At 48.6% G+C, this 22,820-nt stretch overlaps 1 protein-coding gene across 4 annotated transcripts in view; it reads right to left on the reverse strand.

Moving 5' to 3' along the window:
• FRMD5 (FERM domain containing 5) overlaps positions 1-22,820 on the reverse strand; it is a 368,282-nt gene that overhangs the window by 4,737 nt on the left and 340,725 nt on the right. For 2 of the 4 annotated variants that reach the window (XM_011941169.1, XM_011941170.1), the window contains exons 8-13: positions 16,149-16,237; positions 12,976-13,039; positions 12,345-12,436; positions 9,832-9,906; positions 8,862-8,930; positions 7,847-7,953 (exon numbers count right to left, since the gene is read on the reverse strand). In XM_011941169.1, the coding sequence (XP_011796559.1) occupies positions 7,847-7,953; positions 8,862-8,930; positions 9,832-9,906; positions 12,345-12,436; positions 12,976-13,039; positions 16,149-16,237 (496 nt within the window). The remainder of the gene's footprint in view (positions 1-7,846; positions 7,954-8,861; positions 8,931-9,831; positions 9,907-12,344; positions 12,437-12,975; positions 13,040-16,148; positions 16,238-22,820) is intronic. The other 2 variants (XM_011941171.1, XM_011941172.1) reach the window with 2 other exon arrangements.

Consider the following 22,820-nt stretch of genomic DNA (forward strand, 5'->3'; position numbering starts at 1 on the left):
ATAATATGTATGAAGCAAGAGGAGCCACAGAAATCACAGTGGCCATTTTAGAAAAGTATTTCTTTGCTTTTTGCATATGGCTTTGGCCTAATTTGTGTGTGCGTGTGTGTTTTTTTTGAGACGGAGTCTTACTCTGTCGCCCAGGTTGGAATGCAGTGGTGCAATCTTGGCTCACTACAGCCTCTGCCTCCTGGGTTCAAGCGATTCTTCTCATGTCTCAGCCTTCTGAGTGGCTGGGATTACAGGTGTCTACCACCACGCCCGTCTAATTTTTTGTATTTTGAGTAGAGATGGGGTTTTGCCATTTTGGCCATGCTGGTCTAGAACTCCTGGCCTCCAAAAGTGCTAGGATTATAGGCGTGAGCCACCACACCCAGCCCCTAATTTCTTAAAGATTCTGCCTTCCTTTCCTTTAGTGTCCTGGGCCTGGTTTTTACCCCAATTTGAAAGAATCTGAATTCCAAACTACGCGATGCAGAGCTGGGACCATGGTTTGAGTCTCAAGTCTGCCTATTGGGTGGAGGGCTTTAAGAGGCAGGAATGGGCCAGACGCGATGGCTCCCATCTGTAATCCCAGCACTTTGGGAAGCCAAGGCGGGTGGATCACTTGAGCCGAAGGGTTCAAGACCAAGCTGGGCAACATAGCGAGACACTGTAACTATAAACTTTTTAATAAAAGAGAGGTAGGAATGGGGAGAAGGAGAATGTCTTGCCTAACGGGGTTCCATCAAATACTGAGTATCCTTGTAAAAATCCAGCATACAGCATCTTGAGCTCCTAAGGTCAAAATTTTTGGATTTCTGCAGCTGCTGTCAGTCTCTTCAGCCTCCATTCTAGCTGTTCTGACCTTGTGGAATGATGGGGTAGAAACTCTCTCTGCTCTTCTTGAGGGGGCGTGGGAGCAGTCCCTGGCCAGCTCCCTCTCTTTTCCCCTGAGGAGCTGGATCTAGGATAGGCTGAAAAGCTCCCCTATCTTTAGGCACTTCAGAGCACAAAACGGTTTCTGAGAAGATCTTGTTGGGTCACTGAGGGGTGGGTGGGTGGGTGGATTTCTCTTACATTTGGTAGGAGAAAGGGGTATTCTATCCCCTAAAACTACCCATTATCTCTTCTCTCTTTCCAAGGTTCTCACAGGACTCAAGCCCTGGCAGGGAAAACTAGCTGGTTACACCTTCAACTGAACAGCAGCTACCCAGGCCAGAGGCTTTGGGCATACAGTGAGTGAGTGTGGCTCACATCACTGTGCTCCCAAGGACGTGGCTTCTTGTTTTAGGCTCAACGTCTACATTTTCCACTCCTGGCCATCTTGGTGGTGCTGGTGTGGTTCTCTCTGCCTTTGTGACCTATGACAAGAAAAGCCAGTCCCTTTCTGTTGCCCTGAAATAGTCCCTGACACTCCCAGACTGAACCAGATTCCCAGCTCAGTAAAGGTTTTACCTAAGTCAGGCTGATTAGGGAGTTTTTTGGTTCAGGGCTAGCTCCAGACGCCCAAAGCTGTCTTTTTTCCCCTTCTCCCAGGACACAAAGCAGTCCAAAGGTCTCTCTTAAAAAGGTGTTAGTAACCTTTCAGAAGCAGTGTGTCCATCTTCCTTGGCTCCCTCATGGCTTGACCATTTGCACCCAGGCAGCCTGCCTGAGCAGCCTGGTGGAGCCTATCTTGGCACAGGCACAGTTAAGGATTCTCAAGGGGAATAAGCCCTGGAATCTGGGCTATGAATGAGTAGGACAAGGGAGAGAGGGGGTGGGGGCAAAGGTAGGGCACCTGCCATCCAGTTACCCTCCCCATTGCCTCACAGCTCATACATTTGCCACAGCTCTCAATCTCTGCTTTCAGAAGCTCCTCATAGTCCTGGCTGTAATTTTGTCCCTGTGCTACAATCTTAAATTTGTATAATGCTTTCAACTTTTTAAAGCACTTTCATTTTCTCTTTTAGTAACTCCACAAGGTAGTGTGGGCAAGGGGTTACTGAAGTCATGTGGTTGGTGGTTAATGGCAAAACCAAGGATAGAATCCAAGGCACTTTCTAGTTCATGATCCTGCTGATCATATCCATTAAGTCCTCACGTCAATAGGCTCCTGGAAACCATGACTTTAAGCCAAATGATGTTACAGCAGATCCTCCAATGTTTTCTTCAGCATCATTTTGTTATAATTTTGAAAAAGTTTTTTAGTTTTTTGAGACAAGTCTTACTCCATTGCCTAGACTGGAGCAATCACAGCTCACTGCAGCCTGGACCTCCCAGGCTCAGGTGATCCTCCCACCTCAGCATCCTGAGTAGCTGGGACTACAGGCATGTGCCACCATGCCTAGCTAATTTTTGTATTTTTTGTAGAGACAGGTTTTTGTGCTGGGATTACAGATGTGAGCTACCATGCCCAGCCCCATTTTGTTATAATGTTGATAAGGAAAAGTTTCATTGTACATCATTTTGCTTAAAGTTGCAGTTTCTAAGACCCTATCAACAATGTTAAGTGACGACTTAACTGTAGTCTGATTCCATGGAATGGAACTACGGGCCAGGACAGATTAAATCAACAGCCAGCATCTACCTTAGATTTAGGTCTTAATTGCCCAAGAAACTTTTGAAATAACCTGAAATTAAGAGCCTCTGTCCCTTGTTCTAGAGCTCTTGCTGTTCCTTTGACCTCTCTCTTACCCAGTTTTCCTCCCTGATGTCCCCATTTGCACATGCAGCTTGAGGAATAGGTACCTTGGAACAGGTTATGGGTCACTGATAAGGCAGAAACCTTAAGGATCTGGTTGCAGCATATTGCTGGCTTGGCTCGTTTCCCAGGCAGTCCTCTGCCCCCCTTTTCCTGGAACCTCGGCCCCATTGCACAGGGCACCTGCCACCCTTTCAAAGGCCTGCCCCTTCACGAGGACAGCTCTGACTGCAAGATCTTTCAAAGTAGAAAAGCTTAGCTTAACCTACAATTACGTGCTCTCAGCTTGTGGGGAAGGAGAGAGGCGAATGCTGTGACATCAGAAGAGAAAAAGTCAGCCACATCATACTGGGAGCTGTTGGTGCTCTCATTAAACAAGGTAGTGGATAGATAGGCATTTCTTTTTCTTTTTTTTTGAGATGGAATCTCATTCCATCGTCCAGGCTGGAGTGCAATGGCGCAATCTCCGCTCACTGCAGCCTCCACCTCCTGGGTTCAAGCGATTCTCCCACCTCAGCCCTGCGAGTATCTGGGATTACAGGCACCCGCCACCACGCCCGGCTAATTTTTGTATTTTTAGTAGAGATGGGGTTTCACCATGTTGGCCAGGCTGGTCTCATCTCCTGACCTCAAGTGATCTGCCCACCTCGGCCTCCCAAAGTGCTGGGATTACAGGCATGAGCCACTGCATCTAATTAGATATGCATTTCTAGTAGAAATGTCTGACAAATACAGTTGCTCAGTAAATATCAGTCGGTCTCCTCCCTCAATAGAAGATCTCACCTGTAAGGTGACCCTCCCACATTAGGTTAGTCCTATGTTAGAAACTGTTTTCACTGCTGTAAAAGCCACCACTGTCCTGCCATTTCATCGAACCTGTGATTTTGGGATAGATGGGATGGGTGCTGTGGGAAGGATCTGTGCTAAGCGGCACAGCAAAGCAGGAGAGTCTTTTTTACCTTGGAAGTGCTCCAGCTGATTCCCTTGCCCGGGGGTCACAGCAGTCAGGACCCTGCCCTGGAGCCGGGGCCCCATCCTCAGGATACGCACACTTAGGGGCCGAAAGCAGTGATTAGTCAGCCGGAGCTGGACCCGGACTCTGGTGTGAATCTTAATCAGACTCTTCCCCATGGCGGCCCAGGAAGGCAAATACTTCTTCAGTGGAAACCAGCTGATCACTTCAGAGAAACCAGCCAGGCAGGGAAAGATAACAGAGAGGGAAAGACGGAACGCCAACTAGGAACAAAGGATTTCCGCAGATCCTACACCATAGCAGCCCCTTAGCAGTGCCTCGCGTGCTGCAGGAAGAAGTTCACCTCCCCAAGCTTCAGATCAGGCTGAACTGCAGGGAAGGAGCAGCTCTGAGAGGCCACCGTTATCAGGGGACTGGATTTAGTCAGAAGCACTTACAGCCATAAAAAGTAATGCTTCCTTGGCCTGCAGCTCTTTCCCTGAGGCCTGGATAAGGGCTCCAAGCTCTCAGAGGGCCAGGGACAGAGGGGGCAGAGAACAATCCCAGAGGGTAAGGGGAATCAAGACTGTCCCAGAAAATCCAGGATGTAAAGTTACAACGCCACTGGGCTTTATCCAGGCCATATATAATCCAGGCCTGCCCTGGTGCCAGCCAAGTTGCATGGTCAGCGCTACCTTTGGGGCTGGGTGGCTCTGCAGTGGGAGGAGGTGGTCTCTGTGATACTAAGTGGGCCAAACGGACTATAGAAGAGACAGTCTTTGGTGGAGCATGAACCAATTTCAAATGCCCATAAATTCCTTGGGGTTTTTGTTGGTTGTGCCCTTCTTCTGAGGCCCTCATCGCATCCCTCGCAGCCCCTTCCTCCCTGGTTGGGGTGGGCAGTTAGGGTCAGCTGTGCTTGTCAGGACCTTTAAAGGCAAGCTCTCTTGAAAGATGTTGCACCTGAACTCTTGCCTCCTAGAAACTAATCCATTCTTCCACAGGCTTGGTAACCCCTGTACTGATAAAGCCATTTAATTGCTACAATCTTTTATTTATTTCCACATCCAAACCCGATGTCATCTCCCTCTCCTCATTCTGAGCGTGTGAGGTTCATTTGAGCCAGGTCAGTTTTACTTGCCCTGTCCTGCATCTAATGGGTCCTGGGCTGGGGGCCATGACCAGGGCCACAGGCTGTGTTTGTCCACTGGCAGCCTTGGGCACAGGGTGTGAGAAGCACCTGGAAGTCTGCTAAGCTATAACCTACCAAGTGTGCCATTCTATGAGGCTAGTTTTGAGGAAGTGCCCTGGCCCTAGAGGGCCTATACTCCTCAGCAGCCTCTCCCCACTGTACCTCTCCTTGCATTTGACAACAAGGGGGAAGAATTTGGACAAGGAACCTGCTGCTGCAATGGGAGAAGAGAGGCTCTGGGAGGAGGAGGAGGCTGGAGGTAAAGCCAGAGCTGAATGGGGAACTTAGGCAGCCTCAGCATGTCTCAGGATCACAAGGACTGTTTTCCCCGCCTCTTGAGTTGTTCTACTAACCCTACTTGGCAGCAACTCTCAATGAGTTTTGTCTACACAGAGAGCCTCAGCCCTCCCTCTTTTGGGAATGCTAGTTTCCTGGACATTCTTCCCCGTTCTGGGAAGTCGGCTTGCACAAGGCTCCTCTCCTGTTTTACATCCTGCATGGTGCTGGCTTCCCTAGGGTGAGCCTTCCGTTCGGGAGGACAGCTGTCCCAGCTCTCTGTGGAAGACTTGGGATGGACTGTCTAGCTTCAGCCTCAGGAGGGATGGAAAGAAAGGCCACAGAGGGGAGAAAGTTATGTTTCCTCAAAGAGAAGTTCATTCTACTTCCTGAGATGTACACCCCAAAAGAGGGACAGTGAGAGCCAAGCTCAGTTCTCTGGGTCAGCCTAAGATGGGAGGAAACACCAGGAGGCTGTGTCTGATGATGGTCATGTATCCATAATTCCATTCTTTGCATAATGATTCTACTTGGTAGTCCACACTCTCCCGCACTCAGCTCTGTTCTGCAGTGGGGGCACTAGGCTCAGAGAGAAAACAACCTGTTTCAGAAGGTGCATGGCAGAGCTCCTAGTTAGACCTTGGCTTCCTGACCAGGACTCTGCACTGTGCTTGCTGCCTGCCTGTAAATGCTTTAGTCTCTTTAAAGTACTTCTGCACTTATTAGCTTCTTTGCAACCAATGGAATGGGCAAGGAAGATGTCCCTGTTTTACAAATGGAGCAATGAAGATACTCAAGTAACTTGACGGTGTTTGTCTAGCCGGGGTTCTCAACCTCTAGACTGTAGGGAGTTACATACCAGACTCTGGTAACATGGAATCTCACACAGTGACACATCCTAAAATCCTAAACACAAATTAGATCTCAGGGAAACAGCAGAGTGATATCCTCCCTAACCTGAGCAATTCATTTTCATTCCCAAGCCGCATTCTTACAGAAAGGGCAAAGGGCTGTCCCCACCAGCTTCTACACTGTTAATCCCAGGAGAGAGACAGGTATGAACCAATCCTTCTGTCTCCTGCTGTGTGAGATCTTCTGAGGTCCTAAAAAAAACACCATCTTTGGGAATGAAAGCACTCAACTTTACACCTGTATCCAGCCTGCGGGTGACCTGGGCCAGTGACGACAGCTAGAGGGCAGTATTCCGAGAGCACCTCCTAACAGCATTAACTACCCAGAGAATAGATTGTTGGCCTCAGCTACTGGGGTGTCTAGTTCAGTGGAGATACATAGAATTTCTCTCTCTCCCCACCTCCGCTGCCTCCAAAGGAAGGGAATCTGCAGGGAGATGGGTCATATTGGATTTCCTGAGACAGTGGTAAGATATGCAGATAGCAACAGGACAAATTGCTTTTTTTTTTTGAGACAGAGTCTTACTCTGTTGCCCAGGTTGGAGTGCAGTGGCAAGATCTTGGCTCACTGCAACCTCTGCCTCCTAGGTTCAAGCGATCCTCTTGCCTCAACCTCCCAAGTAGCTGGAATTAAAGGCGTGCATCACCACACCCGGCTAATTTTTGTATTTTTAGTAGAGACGGGGTTTCACCATGTTGGCCAGGCTGGTCTCAAATTACTGACCTCAGGTGATCCACCTGTCTCGGCCTCCCAGAATGCTGGGATTACAGGTGTGAACCACTGTGCCCAGCCAACAGGACAGATTTCTATAGCTGAAGCAAAATATGGTGGGTGACAGCTACTAGAAATGCTTCAGAATCAAGAATTTTCATTTATTGGTTAACAGTCTCAGCCATCCTGATAATTTAAGATGTGGAGATTGGTCAGATTTAGCAAACAAGTGAAAACCCTCTTTTTGTTTTTTCATGAGACGGAGTCTTTGTCACCCAGGCTGGAGTGCAGTGGTGCAATCTGGGCTCACTGCAGCCTCCACCTCTGCCTTCTGGGTTCAAGCAATTCTCCCACCTCAGCCTCCCTAGTAGCTGGGATTACAGGCTTGTACCACCACGCCCAACTAATTTTTTATATTTTTAGTAGAGAAGGGGTTTCACCATGTTGGCCAGGCTGTTCTCAAACTCCTGACCTGAAGTGAGCCTCCCAAAGTGCTGGGATTACACGTGTGAGCCACTGTGCCAGCCCCCTTTTAAAACATTTTTTTTGTGTGTGACAGTCTCCTTTACCGAGGCTGGAGAGCAGTGGCGTGAACTCAGCTCACTGCAACCTCTGCCTCCCAGGCTCAAGCGAGTCTCTTACCTCAGCCTCACGAGTATCTGGGATTAGTCATGTGCTAGCACACCCAGCTAATTTTTATATTTTTAGTAGACAGGGTTTCACCATTTTGGCCAGGCTAGTCTTGAACTCCGGACCTCAAGTGATCCACCCATCTAGGCCTCCCAAAAGTACTGAGATTACAGGCATGAGCCACCATGCCAGGCGTGAATAAGCCTCTTGATGGAAAGCAATTTCATAACTGCATGGAACCTTTAGATCTCACATATGCAGGTCCCCCAAAGGGCTAACCCAGCACCCTCAAATCCACAACCCCCTGCCTAGATACCCACACCCTTCACTCTGTGCCCAGCTAGTGTCCCATCCACTGGGTAAAACCTCCTACTTGCCGCTGGAGGTCCTTTTCCCCGAGACGTGCTGCTGTCACTAATGTAAATTAGCCTCTTGTCAAAGTCCTTTTCAAGGTCCCAGATCACAACTTGGAGGACCCCAGTGGTCACCTCAAGAAGCTCATGCTCACCTTCCATGATGGAGATGTGAACAGCTCTTCTGCGGGTCCTGGGGACGCTGCTCAGCCTTGGGCCATGGGTTATGGAGGGACAGCTCCGGCTGGGAACCATCCCTGCTCTGAGATTAAAGAACCTTGTCAATTCAATGCATGGACACATTTAGTAGGCACTTGAGAGCTGAGTACTGGCTACTAGAATTGCCTGGCTGTATTAAGTGTTGGTCTCTCTTTTTTAAAATCTTTAATACCTTCTCTTTGCCTTTGGTCCCTGGATTCCAGTCAGAGATAGTGCTTCAAACTCCTCCACTTCCTTGTAAGCCTAGACCAATCTGAAGCTATTTTTTTTAGTGTGGCAGTGGTGCCACTGGTTTCAGGGGTGGGGGCAAGACGGTCAGAGAGTAGAGCTCCAGGATGAGCAGTACTCCTGAAAATATGCTTGGACCAACACTGGCAGCCTCCCCTGACTTCCAGTACAGGCTGCGGATGACGGGGCTCCATGTGAAGGGGTAGGCAGTAATGCTCCCATTCCCAGAGGCAAAGGCTGGTTGGCAAGTCCTACCCTTCTTGGTCAGTCATATTCTTTCTGGGTCTTAGATTCTAGGAAATAGGCTTCTGGAAACATGATTTGTGGATCTACATGAAGCATGGATCCTGAAACTATTTTAGAGCCAGTGTGGCAGGGCTGTGGGACTATCCTTGGCGTCATGTAATCGGCTGGTTCCAGAACCACTGAAATTGTGTGACACATCTATCATCAATGTCAAGACTTGGGAGGGCAGAAGAGAACTGCCAAGTGAAGTGGCACCTGGATCTGATGTACTATCTGCAGTAGCCCTCCCTCCCCTGCTCTCTTATTAAGGGTCCAAGACTTTTCCCCATCCCTTCTGAGAAGTTTCTTCAGCCTTCTGCTTTATTTTGGACCTTTCGGTAGCCACTGGAGCCAGGGGCTTCACAGTACTCAAACTGTTGGATTGAGATTCTGGGATCTGAGATAGAACTGTTTTGGGGGAAGCCCCTGGCAGCCTACCTGTGTATTTCTGGTGGCTCCCGTTTGATCTTAGCACTTGACTCCATGACTTCCTTTGCAACTCGGCCGCTGTAAGTAGTATAATAGAAACAAGTAGCAAGAAATAAGACTGTGTTCCAGGACAGCTCCTCTCCAAGATCTCAGGTGCTTTCCCTGAATCAGGAAATGGCATCTGTGGCCCGCCCTTTCCACGATGTTTTGGTCACGGAGAAAGGCTTGCTTGCTGGGGTACAGAGTTCTAAAGTGTTATGACAGCCTATCTGAGAGAGAGCTCTCTCCATCTCTAGAGTCTTTAGGATCTTCCATTCTATTTAGGAATAATTCCTCAATTTCCAGCATGTTCCAATTACATCACAAGAAAATACATAAGAACAACCTTTAGACAGTGAGACATGAAAAGAATCACTGTTACAGTTCTTATTTTGTTGCTATTGTAAGGGAAAGAGAAGATACACATTTATTTTTCATTTTCTTGGAGACAGGGTCTTGCTCTGTCTCCCAGGCTGGAGTGCAGTGGTGCAATCATAGCTCACTGCAGCCTCGACCTCCTGAGCTCAAGCGATTCTCCCACCTCAGCCTCCCAAGTAGCTGGGACTACAGGCATGTGCCACCACACCCAGCTAATTTTTTTTTTTTTTTTGGTATTTTTAGTAGAGATGGGGTTTCATCATGTTGCCCAGGCTGGTTTCAAACTCCTGGCCTCAAGTAATCCACCTGCCTCAGCCTCCCAAAGTGCTGGGATTATAGGCGTGAGCCACTGTGGCCGGCCAATATACATTTAAAACCCTACAGACAAATAGCTATAGGGAAGGAAGGAAATAAAGGGTCATAAGACAGGAGAATTGGATGGAGACCTCAGACTTTTCTGAGTCCTCCCGTTTCTCTCTTCTAAAGGATAAGGACCACTGAGTGTTCTCCAGAGAAGGGTCTGAAAATAGATCCATAATGGTTACTTACTGTCACTATTTACCTGTATCGGAACCGGCTCCCTTTAAAGAATAAATTGCTGCTGGACACTGTGCGGACTTGGCTTGACTTCTCCAGCCTGCAGCAAGGCAAAGTCCAGTGTGATAGACAGCCTGAACTGCCTCACACAGGCTAAGGCAGCACATCCCCAGCTTCTTCCAAAGGCTACTTAAAACTTCAGGAAAAAGCCCTTCATAGTCCACACTTGTCTCTGACTCTCACTGTCCTAGGATCTGGGGGCTGTGCTCACAGCCAGCTGCCTTCTTGCCTCAGTGCCTAGGAGTGTCGCATGGAAACCCATTTTCATGTCAGGAGAGTGAAGGCTCCCCCAGAATGCTTCATAGGTTTTACCAGGGGGACTGAGAGAATACATGCTAGGGTGGATGGTCTGGGGGAATAATAGAATGCCACCCGTCTAATCTCAGCCAGGTCACTTATTAGCAGTGTGACCTCGGGCAAATTTCCTTCTCTCTTAGCCTCACCCTTCTTATAAAATGATAGAGCTGGGACTACTGGACCTTAGGGGTCTCCTTTCTAGTCCCAACATTTGATTTTGTGTCCATGTCTGGGTAATTGTGGGTAGAGAAGAGGATGGGGGCTGTCCTTCCTGTTCCATCTCCCTTTTGGAGGGTCCTAAAATACATGACCATGGTAAAGACTGAGAAATCCTGCGATGAAGAAACTAGCTTAACTTTAATAAAAGTTCCGTCATGTATTTGAACTTGGAGCCTTCCTCCCTCCCCCGGGATGTCTATTTAATATCTCGTTTGAAGCTGCAGACAGCTGATGTGGAGCTCTGTAATACTTTCTCCTGGGTGACTTCACTGAGCCCATTAGCTCTCTCAGCTTGGGCACAGCAGCTCAGAGAGAAGCCTCCTAAGATGGGATCTACCTGTAACACGCCCCGGTGCCTATGATACTGATCCAACCAGGAACCCATGTGGGTCTGAAACCTGTGCTATGAGCAGTGAGTAGGAGCTGTCTCCACAATCCATGAACAGTTCTTGGGAGACACCATCTCTGCCCGTCTTAGGGCTCCAGGACATCCGAGCTGCTTACTCTCCTGCCTGGGCATGCTGTTGCATCTGACTGGGCTCCCGCCAAGGCACTAGGCCAAAGGCAGGACTAGGGATCTGTATGTGAGAGACACTGAGGGCAAGGCCAAAGCGCTGCTGCCAGAGACTTGGCATACCTGGGGATCTGACCCAGGCTAGAGACTTTTATCATTTAACGAGAACATCAAGGAGGCAAGGAAAACTGAAAAATGACCTCCGTTTCCAGTGTGGGTGCAGGCAGGGCTGGGTGGGTATGGAGATCTACTCGTGGGAAGACTCAGAAACCGACTGTGGTCATAGGTTCAGAAGCACACTTCTGTTTCCATGACACAGATGGGAAAACCAAGCCCTTAAGAAATGGTGCTGAAGGCATGAAAAGACAAGAGGCAAGGAGACTGCTTCCATTTGCATTAGACCCTTTGGCAGAGAGAAAGGGAACGCTTCCACATATGCCATTGCCAGGGCAGGGAGAGCTCAGTGTGGAGTAGGCCCCTGTCTGCTAGTGCCTTCCTCTCTGCTGGGGAGACCCATGGGATCCCCGTCCTTCCTGGGCTGCTCCTCAGTCCCACAAGCAGGAGCTTGCATCTCAGATTGCTTCTCTCTAGGTTCAGGTAGCTGGCCAAACCTGGATTACATCCTCACAGGCAAAGGGACAGTGGTAGCAAAAGAAAATAAATGTTTTCTTGACTTTCTATGGATAGCAGGGACTGAACAGGAGGGAAGTGTGACCATGCCAAAGTCTCCCCTGAGTGTATTCAGGAGAAGAACTCACTGCCGATTCAGTGAATCCTTGATTCTGGTACAAACACAGAATGAGTATTAAGCAATTCAGAATGCCTGTCTAAGAACAGCCTCTGGGGCTGTGGCCCTGGCAACTGGGAGGACCCAGTTCTGCCAACCAGGATCCCATAGCAGCCAGCAGGCAGCAGAATCTTCCCTGGAGAGGAGCATGGTGCCACTTAGCCCAGAGCAGTTCTCATCTCTCCAGGATCCTTCAGGTTACTGGAACCAGGACCTGGCCTGTCAGGGCCATTTGGTGAGAGCAGGGCTCACCACAGGTAGAATATACCACATGCTGTCTTGCCTTGACCTCATTCAGATACATCTTAGTAAAGCATAAATCATTATGGTATATTTTAAAAACAAGACCAAGGGGTTTAGTGAGACATACTTTACCTGGCATCACCCCCTTGATAGGCCATTTCTTCACTACCTCATGCTTTTATAACCACTTTCTTAATCGAATCGGAGAAAACAACACATAAGCCCCACATTCTTTACAAAATCCCTTTGGTAGGCAAAGCTCTTGCCTTTGGCCTCAACCTGGCTTCTCAGTAACTGTCAAGCTTGTGACCACTTCCAGCTACCCTGTGCCAGGCTCCTGGGCACTTGGCCTCCTGTCACTGACTCTCTGTGACTCTGGCTCTAAGAAAGACAGTCCCCATCACATGTATCCACTCACTTGTAGAAGGCTTGGTTCTCGATTCCACATTTCCAGAGGTGCTTACATGCTTCAGGAGTTGGAGCAAAATATGTAAGAATAATCTTCTTTTCCTGCAAAAAATTCCACATTGATATGGCTGAGTGTGGATGGAGAAGCAAAGGGTGAAGTAGGCAAGGACCCTGACCCCAGAGCTGTTAGAGGCCCTGGCAGCTGGCTAGTTAGAGGGGAGGGCCCGCGGGACCCACTGAGGCAGAGCTCTGTTCAGTGCATCACATCATACTTTGCAAGTCCAATCAGAGTAAGTCTCAGCTGGCACAAGTGGCACAAATTGAACCAGGAGAGCTCTTGGTGAGAAAGTAGCCCTTGCCTCTGGAATTCCCATATACATGAAAGAAAAAGAGCCTTCCTTTGCATTTCCTGGAGGTAAAGCTCTCTTGAGTGAAAGCTCTGGGTGTCAACAGCATCCCCGAGGAAGTCCTGTGCTCCAGGGCCTTCCTACTCCTTCATATTGTACCTGCAGGTCCTGACCTTGGTCTTGGCTTAGCATGTGGGTGGCTTGGCTCTACTAGGTCCCTCAAGCTTGGCTCTGGCCACCAGGAAGCATCCCATCACCCCAGCCCTCCCTGAAGAGAAGGAAGCCAGCACTCACCTCTTTCTGACTTACGTATAAATAGAAAGTCTTTCCTTCAAATTTCAGCTTGGTCACCTCATTCCTAGAAGTACAAAGATAGTGCCTGTCACCTCATTGCGGGCTGCCTGTTGACAGCTAAATCTTGTAGATGCACAGCCCACCCCAACTGGAAGGGGCTCCAGGCACAGACACAATTTTAGCCAAAATCAGAACTGAAACAAGACAGCAGCGCAGTGGCCTTAGAGAACGTTGTTGAAACAGTTCAATCCACAGTTTTCTGGTCAATCACACTATAGTAATAGGGTGACAGGAGGATTTCGGGCTTATCAACAGTGGCTGTAAAAGGGAAACATTTGCATGGAAAGTGAGTCTAGGCAGAGTATCCGGGGTCATTTCAGGATTGGGTTCATAACACAGGTGCATTATCTGGATGGGACTGTCAAACGTAAGATGCCACAGGTAGCTGATGAGGCCAAAGTTCAAGATACAGCAAATAATGAGAAACAATGCAACCAGGTTCTGAGGGAGTTGAGTCTTTCAGGTGACTGTGCCACTGGATGGAAAATGCAGTTTAATGCAGACAAATGTCAAACAATCTCAGGGAGCGGGGCAGGGCAACATACCAAAGAGAGAGAACAGATTACATGGAACAGTCATGCAGCGTACTGACCAGGAAAGGGGCTTAGGGGTTATTGTAGAAAAATCCTTGAAGCCACCAGCCCAGTGAATGGCTGCAGTAAAAGAGGCAAACAGGATACTGGGGTACATCACCCGTGGGACAGACACAAATCAGAAGAAGTGACATGGTTACTGTACATGGCACGGCCTAGACCTCACCTCCACATCCACCTTCTGCTCTCAGCCTTGGTTACATTTGCAAAATGGAAAAACTACCAGGTCTTAGGTGAATGTCCCTGAGAGCCATGGAACTAGGCCTCCAGTACTGGTTGCTCCTCACTTCCCTTGTACCTGCCCAACATAGCTGCCCTCTGGAGCCTCTCAGCCCTCTCCATGTCACTGCCCCATTTTTCTACCCAACTGGGACCCCCAAGGTGGTCTTGTCATGCGCATTCACCTCCATTTGGCTGCTGCTTTTTTTGTGACTTCTAAGGAGATTTCCTTAATCTCCTAGGAAATAATAGAAAGGTAGTGAGAATCATGTACCCAACTTACTGCTGGAAAAAGTTCAGGGGACAGAGGAAAATCACTTGTTCTCTATGCTCCTGAAAATCATGGCTGGTTCAGGATGAGATTTCACAACTTCTGACCACCAGTTCTGAGCTAACACAAGCCACATGGTAATCCTTCCCTTTTGATTCCCTCTCAAACTCCCTCTCAATCAACCATCAATCTCATACACACACACAATACAATAAATGCCAATTGGCTAATATATAGACAAGCACACAGATCACCTAGGTTCCAACAAGCAAGCTAGGAAAGTAAGGAGTTTTATTTTGAGAGTGAGATTGGGCTTACATCTATTATTACAGAGTTGACACATGGTGACGAGGAGACTTCCAGAAGAAGTGGTGCATGAGAGAAGCCGTGGAAAGAAAAGCATCTGTGAGAACCAAGAGCCATCATGGTTTCTGGAGGGGTGGGGATAATTTAGGGACTGCAGGTGTCTGTGGCAGGTGTGTCCTACTTGTTTCTAGCCAAACACTTCCCCTGACAGGGACCTCACCCAGCAGCTACTCTGGTTGGAATGTGGATCTGGGCCCTGTAAGGAACATCGATAGCCCAGACGTATCCAGGCAGCAGAGACCCCACACTAGGAGGGCTGTGGCCCGATCCTGCTCATTGTCTTTTTCTGAAAAGCATTTTGTTGGACAGGAGATTCCAAATCCTCACATCTTCACCCAGAGAGCACAGTGAAGTGAGCCGACTTGATGCCTAGGAAACAGGTATGTTGGGGTGTATTCTGCTAACTCCAGGGAAGCAGCTGCCTTGTGGCGTGGCTGTTGTCCTGGGGAGTTGAGGTTCCCTTGCATGTGTGACGAGCAGTTTCACCAGCACTCTGGCTGACGACTGTAATGCCCTCCTTCACAAAATCAACATGGGCTGGAAAAGCGGTATCTGTCCTCAAGCTCAAGCTCAGTGGCCCAGCTGAAGAGGGCACAGCGGGATAGATGGCCTGCAGTGTCCCCAGCAGAACGCTGACTAGGAAGCAACTATACCCAAGATTCCTCATGAGCGCTCCTGGAGAAAACAAAGAAACCAAACAGACTTCCCCCCACTGAGCTCTGCTGGACCAAGGGAAGCCACTTATCTAAGCCCCTCAGAGGAGTTGGTCAGCTTAGACTTGGCAGTCTGAGGCCCAGGAAGGTACAGAAATCACAGGAGCTTAGTAGAATATGCAAAATGTTTTGATGACGCCGACAGATGTTTGTATGGACTGGCCAGCTAAAGGGTCTCCAGGAGAACCAAATGTCAATCAACAAACCAGAGTCTGCCCAGAGGCACGCAGCAGAACAGACCCCAAACAAAACAGAGAGGGGCAGGAGAGGAAGCAGTTCAGAGTAGCTGCAGCTGAGGCAGTGGCTCTTGCCTGTTAGATGGGAATGGAGAGGGGAGGGAAGGAAGGAAGAGTGGGAATGTGACTCCTGGAGGCTGAGGACACTTAAATGCCCAAGAGGGATAGGAGTGAGACAGCAGCAACTGAGCTTTTGCAGACACAATGCCCACAGTGAGGGCTGGTCTGAGGAGGGTGTTTTGCCAAAGTAACAGGGGACTTATATCTGCCCCAGAGGTCACTGTCTGTGAGTCCCTCCCTTGTTAGTAGAGCAGGGAAGGGCACTAAGCCATCCACAGAGATGCTCCAGAACAGCCGGCTCAACAGGGCTGATTATGACCCTCAGAGGGTGACGGCCCCAAGGACTCAGTTCTCACAGGAACTTGGCTCCACTTACACTGGCTCCAGCCCCAGGCCTCTCACCCTCCCCAGAAATCAAACCATTGTATCCCTTTTCCTTTCTGGAGAGGCTGCTGGCTCTCAGGGACACCCCTTTAGAAGAACAGGATCCCTAGGAAGAGACCACTCCCTGCATCAGTTACCACACTATCAACACAAGGCTTTGGAGAGGGCTCTGAACCAGAACTGCCCAATCACGGACAAAGGACATGGGAACCATCGCCCCTCCCCAGCTGGTGAGATACAAAGAGCCTATTTTGGAAGTGAAGACGCTCACCATTTAATGAAGTGGACTCGCTTGTTTCCTTGAAGAACAACAAACCCAAAAGGAGTGAAGGCCAGAAATGCAGCATTTCCTGACACGTCCTGCAACACAGAAAGACTTCTCATCGGGTGATGCAGGCACAGAGGTCAAAGGGTAAGAAACACAGCTGTTCACAGGTGATGCGGGGTTAATACTTGGCAGTAGGTCACAGAGGGAAAAGCACGTCCTGTGGAATCACAAGACCATAGTCTGAGTCTCAGCCTTGCCACCTGCCAGTCACACGACTACAGGCAAGTTACCTGCTGAGCCTCAGTGTCCTGATCTGTGAGTTGTAGATTATAATGATACCAACCTTAGAAGGTTGCTGTGAACATCCAAAGAGAATGGCGACACCTCATGCACTGCTGATGGGGTTGTAAAATGCTACAGTCACTTTGAGAGAGTTTGAAAGTCATTTAAATTGTTAAAAATCGGGTTACCACATGGCCCAGCAATTCCACTCCTCAGTATGTGCTCAGAGAATTAAAAATGCATGTCCACACAGAAACTGGTGCATGTATGTTAATAGCAGCAATATGTGTTAAGAGCTAAACGGTAGAAACAACCCGATCCATCTTCCAGTGTAAAGTTTCCACTAACTGATACATGAATAAACAAGTAGTATATTATGATACAGGAGAATCTCATTCACCAGTAAAAAGGAATGAAGTACGGACAGATGCTACGACACAGGCGAACCTTGGAAACACTGTGCCAAGTGAAAGAAGCCAGTCACAAAAAATCAGGTTGTGATCTTTTAACTCTGCGAATATACTAGAAACCACTGAATTGTACACTTTAAAAGGGCACATTTGGCCGGGCGCGGTGGCTCACGCCTATAATCCCAGCACTTTGGGAGGCTGAGGCGGGTGGATCGCCTGAGGTCAGGAGTTTGAGATCGGCCTGGCCAGCATGGTGAAACTCCGTCTCTACTAAAAAGACAAAAATTAGCCAGGCATGGTGGCGGGCGCCTGTAATCCCAGCTACTCAGGAGGCTGAGGCAGGAGAATTGCTTGAACCCAGGAGGTGGAGGTTGCAGTGAGCCAAGATTGCAGCAGTACACTCCAGCCTGGGCGACAGAGTGAGACTCCATCTGAAAAGAACAAAACAAACAAACAAACAAAAAAACAAAAACGTTTTATGATATGTGAATTATATCTTAAAAGGCTGTTATTAAAGAGTGGGGGAGTTGTTATCTACGTTCATAACAGTCCTATAACACTGGGCCCCTCAGGAAAGTTTAGCTGAAGAAAAAAAGTAAGAAGCAACTGGCAAAATAGAACAGTTGCCATCAGCCCTGAGGTGCCTGAACCAACAGAGAGGGCCTCCTGGTCACTGGCACCCTCAGTCGGTAAACACCAGGCTTGAGGCTCTGCTGAACACAGTGGGGAGGGGATAGAGCAGAAGCTGCCAGGTCTCACTTCCTCACGTCGGAGTGAGCTCTGTGAGGACTAGGCTGGGTGGAAGATTTTGCCCTCCCAGAGGGCTTCCTTTGTGACAGGGGCGTCAGGTGAGATTTGGCACCGTCAGGCTGCATGAAGGGCAATGGAGAGGGTGTAAATGTGTTGAGGTGACCAGAAACTTATGCCGTGATGCTGGTCAAATATGCCTGCGGGAGAGTCTTCTGGGCCACACAGCTCAAGTGGTGCCATGGAATCAGGGCGTGAGTCCCCGAGCGTGAGGCATGGGTGTCGGGGCTGAGGCTGCCAGGCCACGTCGGCCTGGGGTTTGGCTCTCCTGGCCTCTCCACGTTCAGGGCTCGCCTCTCTGGCACAGATTATCTGCCTGATTGGTCCTAAGAACAGTGGGGCCTCTGCAGGGCCTCATGAGTGCTGCCTCAAGAAGCAGTCCAGTTCTGCCTTAAAACTCTCTCTCAGAGTCAGGGTTACAAGTATGAGCATCTGGGGCCAGGGAATAAACTAAGTATATGTTTGGCAAACACTTGCAATTAATGTAATGTTGTTACTGTCCTTTCCTTAGGGTCTGTCATGATCCAGACACTTGGCTACAAGCACAATGTCATGGGCACAACAAAAAGCTGTTTAAAAATAACTGGAATGCAGACACTGTGAAGCCACAGGGCTGGATTTCCTCCTGCTTGTCATCAGTGCCTGGTGGTGGTTATTAATATCTGAGTACCAGGCACTGCACACAAACACTGTTCCTGCCAGGAGGCACCAGGGCTAACCTGGCAGGCTTGGCAGAGGTATGGGTCAGGGAAGGGTGGCCTTGAGGGGAGAGTGACTGGGAGAAGTGGGGGAGGGAGGCAGCCTGCCTGTTCTGCCTCTTCTGCTCACGGTGTGAGCAGGACCCAGGGAAGTCCTACAACTGCAGGCTTAGAAAGACAGAGACTGGGAGTGGAGACCTTATTGTGTGAAAGGTGGTGTAGAAAGGGCCTGCAGAAAATTTTGAGCAAATGAAGATGTGAGACAGTGGGGTGGGTCAGAGGGGCCAGTCTGGCTGCAATGGGGAATGTCTGTATGTGCGTAAAAATGAGAGGGGAGCAGAGGTGGGGCAGAGGCACGGAGGGGGTCATAATGCTTGCTGAGATAGAGGAAAGACCTACAAAGGAGAGGTGGAGGGATGGAAATGAAGCCTTGGGCCTGCAGGAGGCTACTGGACAGTTTGAAATAACAGGGCTAGAAGTAGGGAAGGGAGGTGGGGGGAAGGCAGGGGAGGGAGGCAGCAGAGGGCCCCCCTCTGCTTCTTTCACTCTGGCTCATATGGGTAGTGACAGGCAGAGGAGCACCCCCACTAGAACCACAGTGGGGCGGGCTCTGGGTCAAACCGCTCGGGTCCAGCTCCAGCTCTGCCACTCACTGTGTGACTGTGGCCAGGTCCTTAGTTTCTCCATGGTCAGACTCCTTGTTTTAGAATGAAGGTTGATCATATTACCTACCTCATAGGTTATATTTAGGAGGCACCCCACAAATGCTAGTGGCCATGTTTTTTGTTTGTTTTAGAGACAAGGTCTCACCATGTTGCCCAGGTGGGTCTTGAACTCCTGTGCTCAAGTGATCTGCCCACCTCAGCCTGGCATTACAGACAAGAGCTGGCATTACAGACAAGAGCCACCACGCCCGGCATGTGTTTGTTATTAATATTATTATACCTGCTACTAGTTAGCTGAGTTTGTTGAACTTAATACAAATCCTTTTTTAAAAGAAATCTAACATTTTACCATTTTTCCTGATGACAGATTTAAATTTTGCTAGTTAGGAAACAAAAAGTGGGAAGTTAGAATGAAAAAAGTAGAAGTAATTCACTGTTAGGGGACCATGGAAGAGTGGGATGATCCATGAATCTGAAGTGAGAATGGGAAGGGAACAGAGGCCACGACAGTCAGAGATCCACCAGAGTCCTCTCAGTGACCTGTGTCCCTCAGGCCAGAGCAAAGGGAAGATGCGGTCCCACAAGATGGGCGGTGCTGGCTAGGTTGCCCTGCATCCTGCAGATACCTCAGAGCTGGCCTCTGAGTGAAGGCAGGTATTAGAGTTAGAGAAGCACAGCCTCTCCTAACCAGACTGGCTGCTTTGGAGCAGAGAGCTGGGAATAAACCCCAGTGAGATGCCACATCATTTCATAAGCAATAATAGCACCTTGAATAATCCCAATTGTTCCCAATCTCATAGGAAGAGAGCAGTTCTCCAAACTGCTTCAAATGCAATAGATGCAGATGAAGGCCACTGCAAGACCCTGGCACCTGGTGTCCGCAGGGGCAGGTGACAGCTGGGATGTTTGCAACTTGCCTCTGGCACATGAGGCTCAGCAATCAGTGTGGAAGGGACTTGAATTACAGTGAGAAATCTCACATCTGTGCTGGCATAAAAATACAAGCAGGCAGCCACTCTGACACCTTCCCTGGAACCGCTCCAGTTTCTTCTATCTGACTTGTCATTCTTGTTGGGAGCCTGTCCTTGGAGTTTGTGCGTAAAATAACAAGTTGCATGATAAAAAGAGGAGGGAATGAGGACAAGGTGAGAAGTGGAGTCAACAGTTGCCTGTTCTTCAAATCTCCCATTTTATCAAGCTGAACTCTCTTTCTTCCCTGTCCCCTTCCCATCCCTATGAAATCAGTGCCCACAGGACTGAGCCATTAACAGAGTCGGGAGGTGGAATACAAACTAGGGTCCTGATAGCTATGCTGTGGATATTGCCAGCTACACTCTGCAGCAGGTAATAGTCGAAATAATCTAGTTCACTTCTTCAGTGGTGAGGTTAAAAAATTGTTTTCAATTTCTCATCCTTGTGAAAAGAGCTTCTGTCTCAGTTTAGGATCCCAGCTCTGCTTCTTCTTTGCTGTGACTTTACTTCTCCAAACCTTAGTTTCCTCGTTTGTAAAATGAGGACAATAATATATACCTGGAGAAATACTACTTCCATCTGATTTTAGGGAGATAGATCAAATATCTTACTGCTAGGACGTGGCCAACGGTATTCTCTTGGAGAGGGGATGAACATGCATTCCTTGTCATTCATGTGTATTCTCTTGGAGAGGGGATGAACATGCATTCCTTGTCATTCATGTTTTTACATGGCCCTCGCCATCAAACTTGACCTGTGTCGGTCAACACCAGCAAAGTTCACCCTAAGATGATCACTCTGCCCAGGAAAGGATTTTTGGAAATCAAAGCACTGACTGGTTCAGAAGCAGGAACATCTGGCCACCATTTCTAGTCCCCACCGGTTCCACTTCCGGATTCAAAGTAGCCATCTGTCTCCTGCCACCCTAGAGGACACACTGGGTATGACTGAGTAGGTAATGCCTTCTTGGTTTTTAGGCCTCTAGGGTCATCCTGTCCCCTCTCTGGGGCGTGACTCAAACTAATTCAATTTTGATGAATGAAGCCACCATTTCTTATAAAACCCTCTGGAAGATGATTCCACATGCTCTACCAGATACCTATGCCCATTTCTGAAAGAGCTAACAGTTGGACACTGAAGTCAGTCATGAAAATCACCTAGTCTGAATATACTACACTTAAACTTGGCCACAGTAAACTAGAATGGAAATGAAGAGGAGGAGGAGGAGGCACCCTGTAAGAGACTTGGTGTTACTCCATGACAGCTCAGAAATAGAATTCCTGGTGGAAACTGCACCAGGTGCCTTTGGTGAAGTTCTTCATTTCAGCAGTAAATCTAACATCCTACCTGCCGCACAGCCAAGAGGGGCCCACCCAAGGGTGGGAGAGCCATCATTGATCCTTCTTTTTCTGTTTCTCAGAAGCGAGGGGTGCCGGGCAAGGTGGCTCATGCCTGTAATCCCAGCACTTTGGGAGGCCGAGGAGGGCAGATCACCTGAGGTCAGGAGTTTGAGACAAGCCTGGCCAACATGGTAAAATCCCATTTCTACTAAAAATACAAAATTAGCTGGGCGTGGTAGCACGCACCTGTAATCTCAGCTACTTGGGAGTCTGAGGCAGGAGAATCACTTGAACCTGAGAGGCAGAGGTTGCAGTGAGCCGAGATTGCACTCCAGCCTGGGCAACAAGAGTGACACTCCATCTCAAAAAAAAAAAAAAAAGAAAAAAAAAGTGAGGAGAAACTCATCAAGATGGGGGAAGGGGTTCTTTAGACAGCTGGCTCGGTGGCTGGATTATGAAAGTCATGATTCCACTTTAAGGGCAAAGGGACAATGTAATTTTATTTTTGTGGCTGATCTAACCTAGATCCTGTTGAAATCAATTTTATCCTTGTCTATACAAAGCAGACATAAAGACACTGGTGAACTTACATTACATTTTTATAGGATGGTGACATGGTTTGCCTCTGTGTCCCTACCCAAATCTGATGTGGAATCTTAATCCCCACGTGACAGGAGAGGGGCCTGGTGGGAGGTGACTGGACCATGGGGGCAGTTTCCCCATGCTGTTCTCGTGATAGTGAGGGAGTTCTCACCAGATCTGATGGTTTAAAAGTGTGGCATTTCCCCGGCGTCCTCTCTTTTCTGCTGCCATACAAGACATGCCTGCTTCCCCTTCCGCTAAGATTGTAAGTTTCCTGAGGCCTCCCCAGCCATGCGGAGCTAGAAGTCAATTAAACCTCTTTTCTTTGTGAATTACTCAGTCTCAGGTAGTTCTTTACAGCAGTGTGAAAATGGACTAAGACAGACGATATCAATATTCTTGTAGATCAGTGTCCTTTCTGTGTCAGAACTGGCAATAAGTTGTGCTTAGTTCCTAAATTCCATCTCTCCAGAAGGAAGACCATGAATAGTAATTGAAAAAGCCCAGCATTGAGACTCAGATAACCCTGGGTTCCAGTCTCAGTACTGTATTACCCAGTACCTTTGGACATGTTAGTTGGCCCCTTAGAGGGGACTTATCTCCCTCATACCACTTCTTGTCTGCATCTTCAGAGGCTCAGTGTTCTTATCTTCAAATGAGGACAAGAATATCTTCTTCGCAGTCACGTTGTAAAGATTCAGTGAGATAATGTATGAGCCTGGCATAGACAGACTCTCAGTAAATGGTACCTTCAAGACTCTTAACAACAAGGCTGGGTATCTGTAACAGGTCTGACTACTCCATGAGCCTTAACAGGACATCTCCATAAGTTGGGCCCAGGTGGCCAAAGTACAGTGCTGCAGGGGACCCAGGGCAAACCACCAGTCTCAGGGCTACCTGGATGGAGCAAGATGGTGGC

The sequence above is a fragment of the Colobus angolensis genome, unplaced genomic scaffold (genome assembly GCF_000951035.1).
Source record: "Colobus angolensis palliatus isolate OR3802 unplaced genomic scaffold, Cang.pa_1.0 Scaffold199, whole genome shotgun sequence".
Lineage (NCBI taxonomy): Eukaryota > Metazoa > Chordata > Mammalia > Primates > Cercopithecidae > Colobus > Colobus angolensis.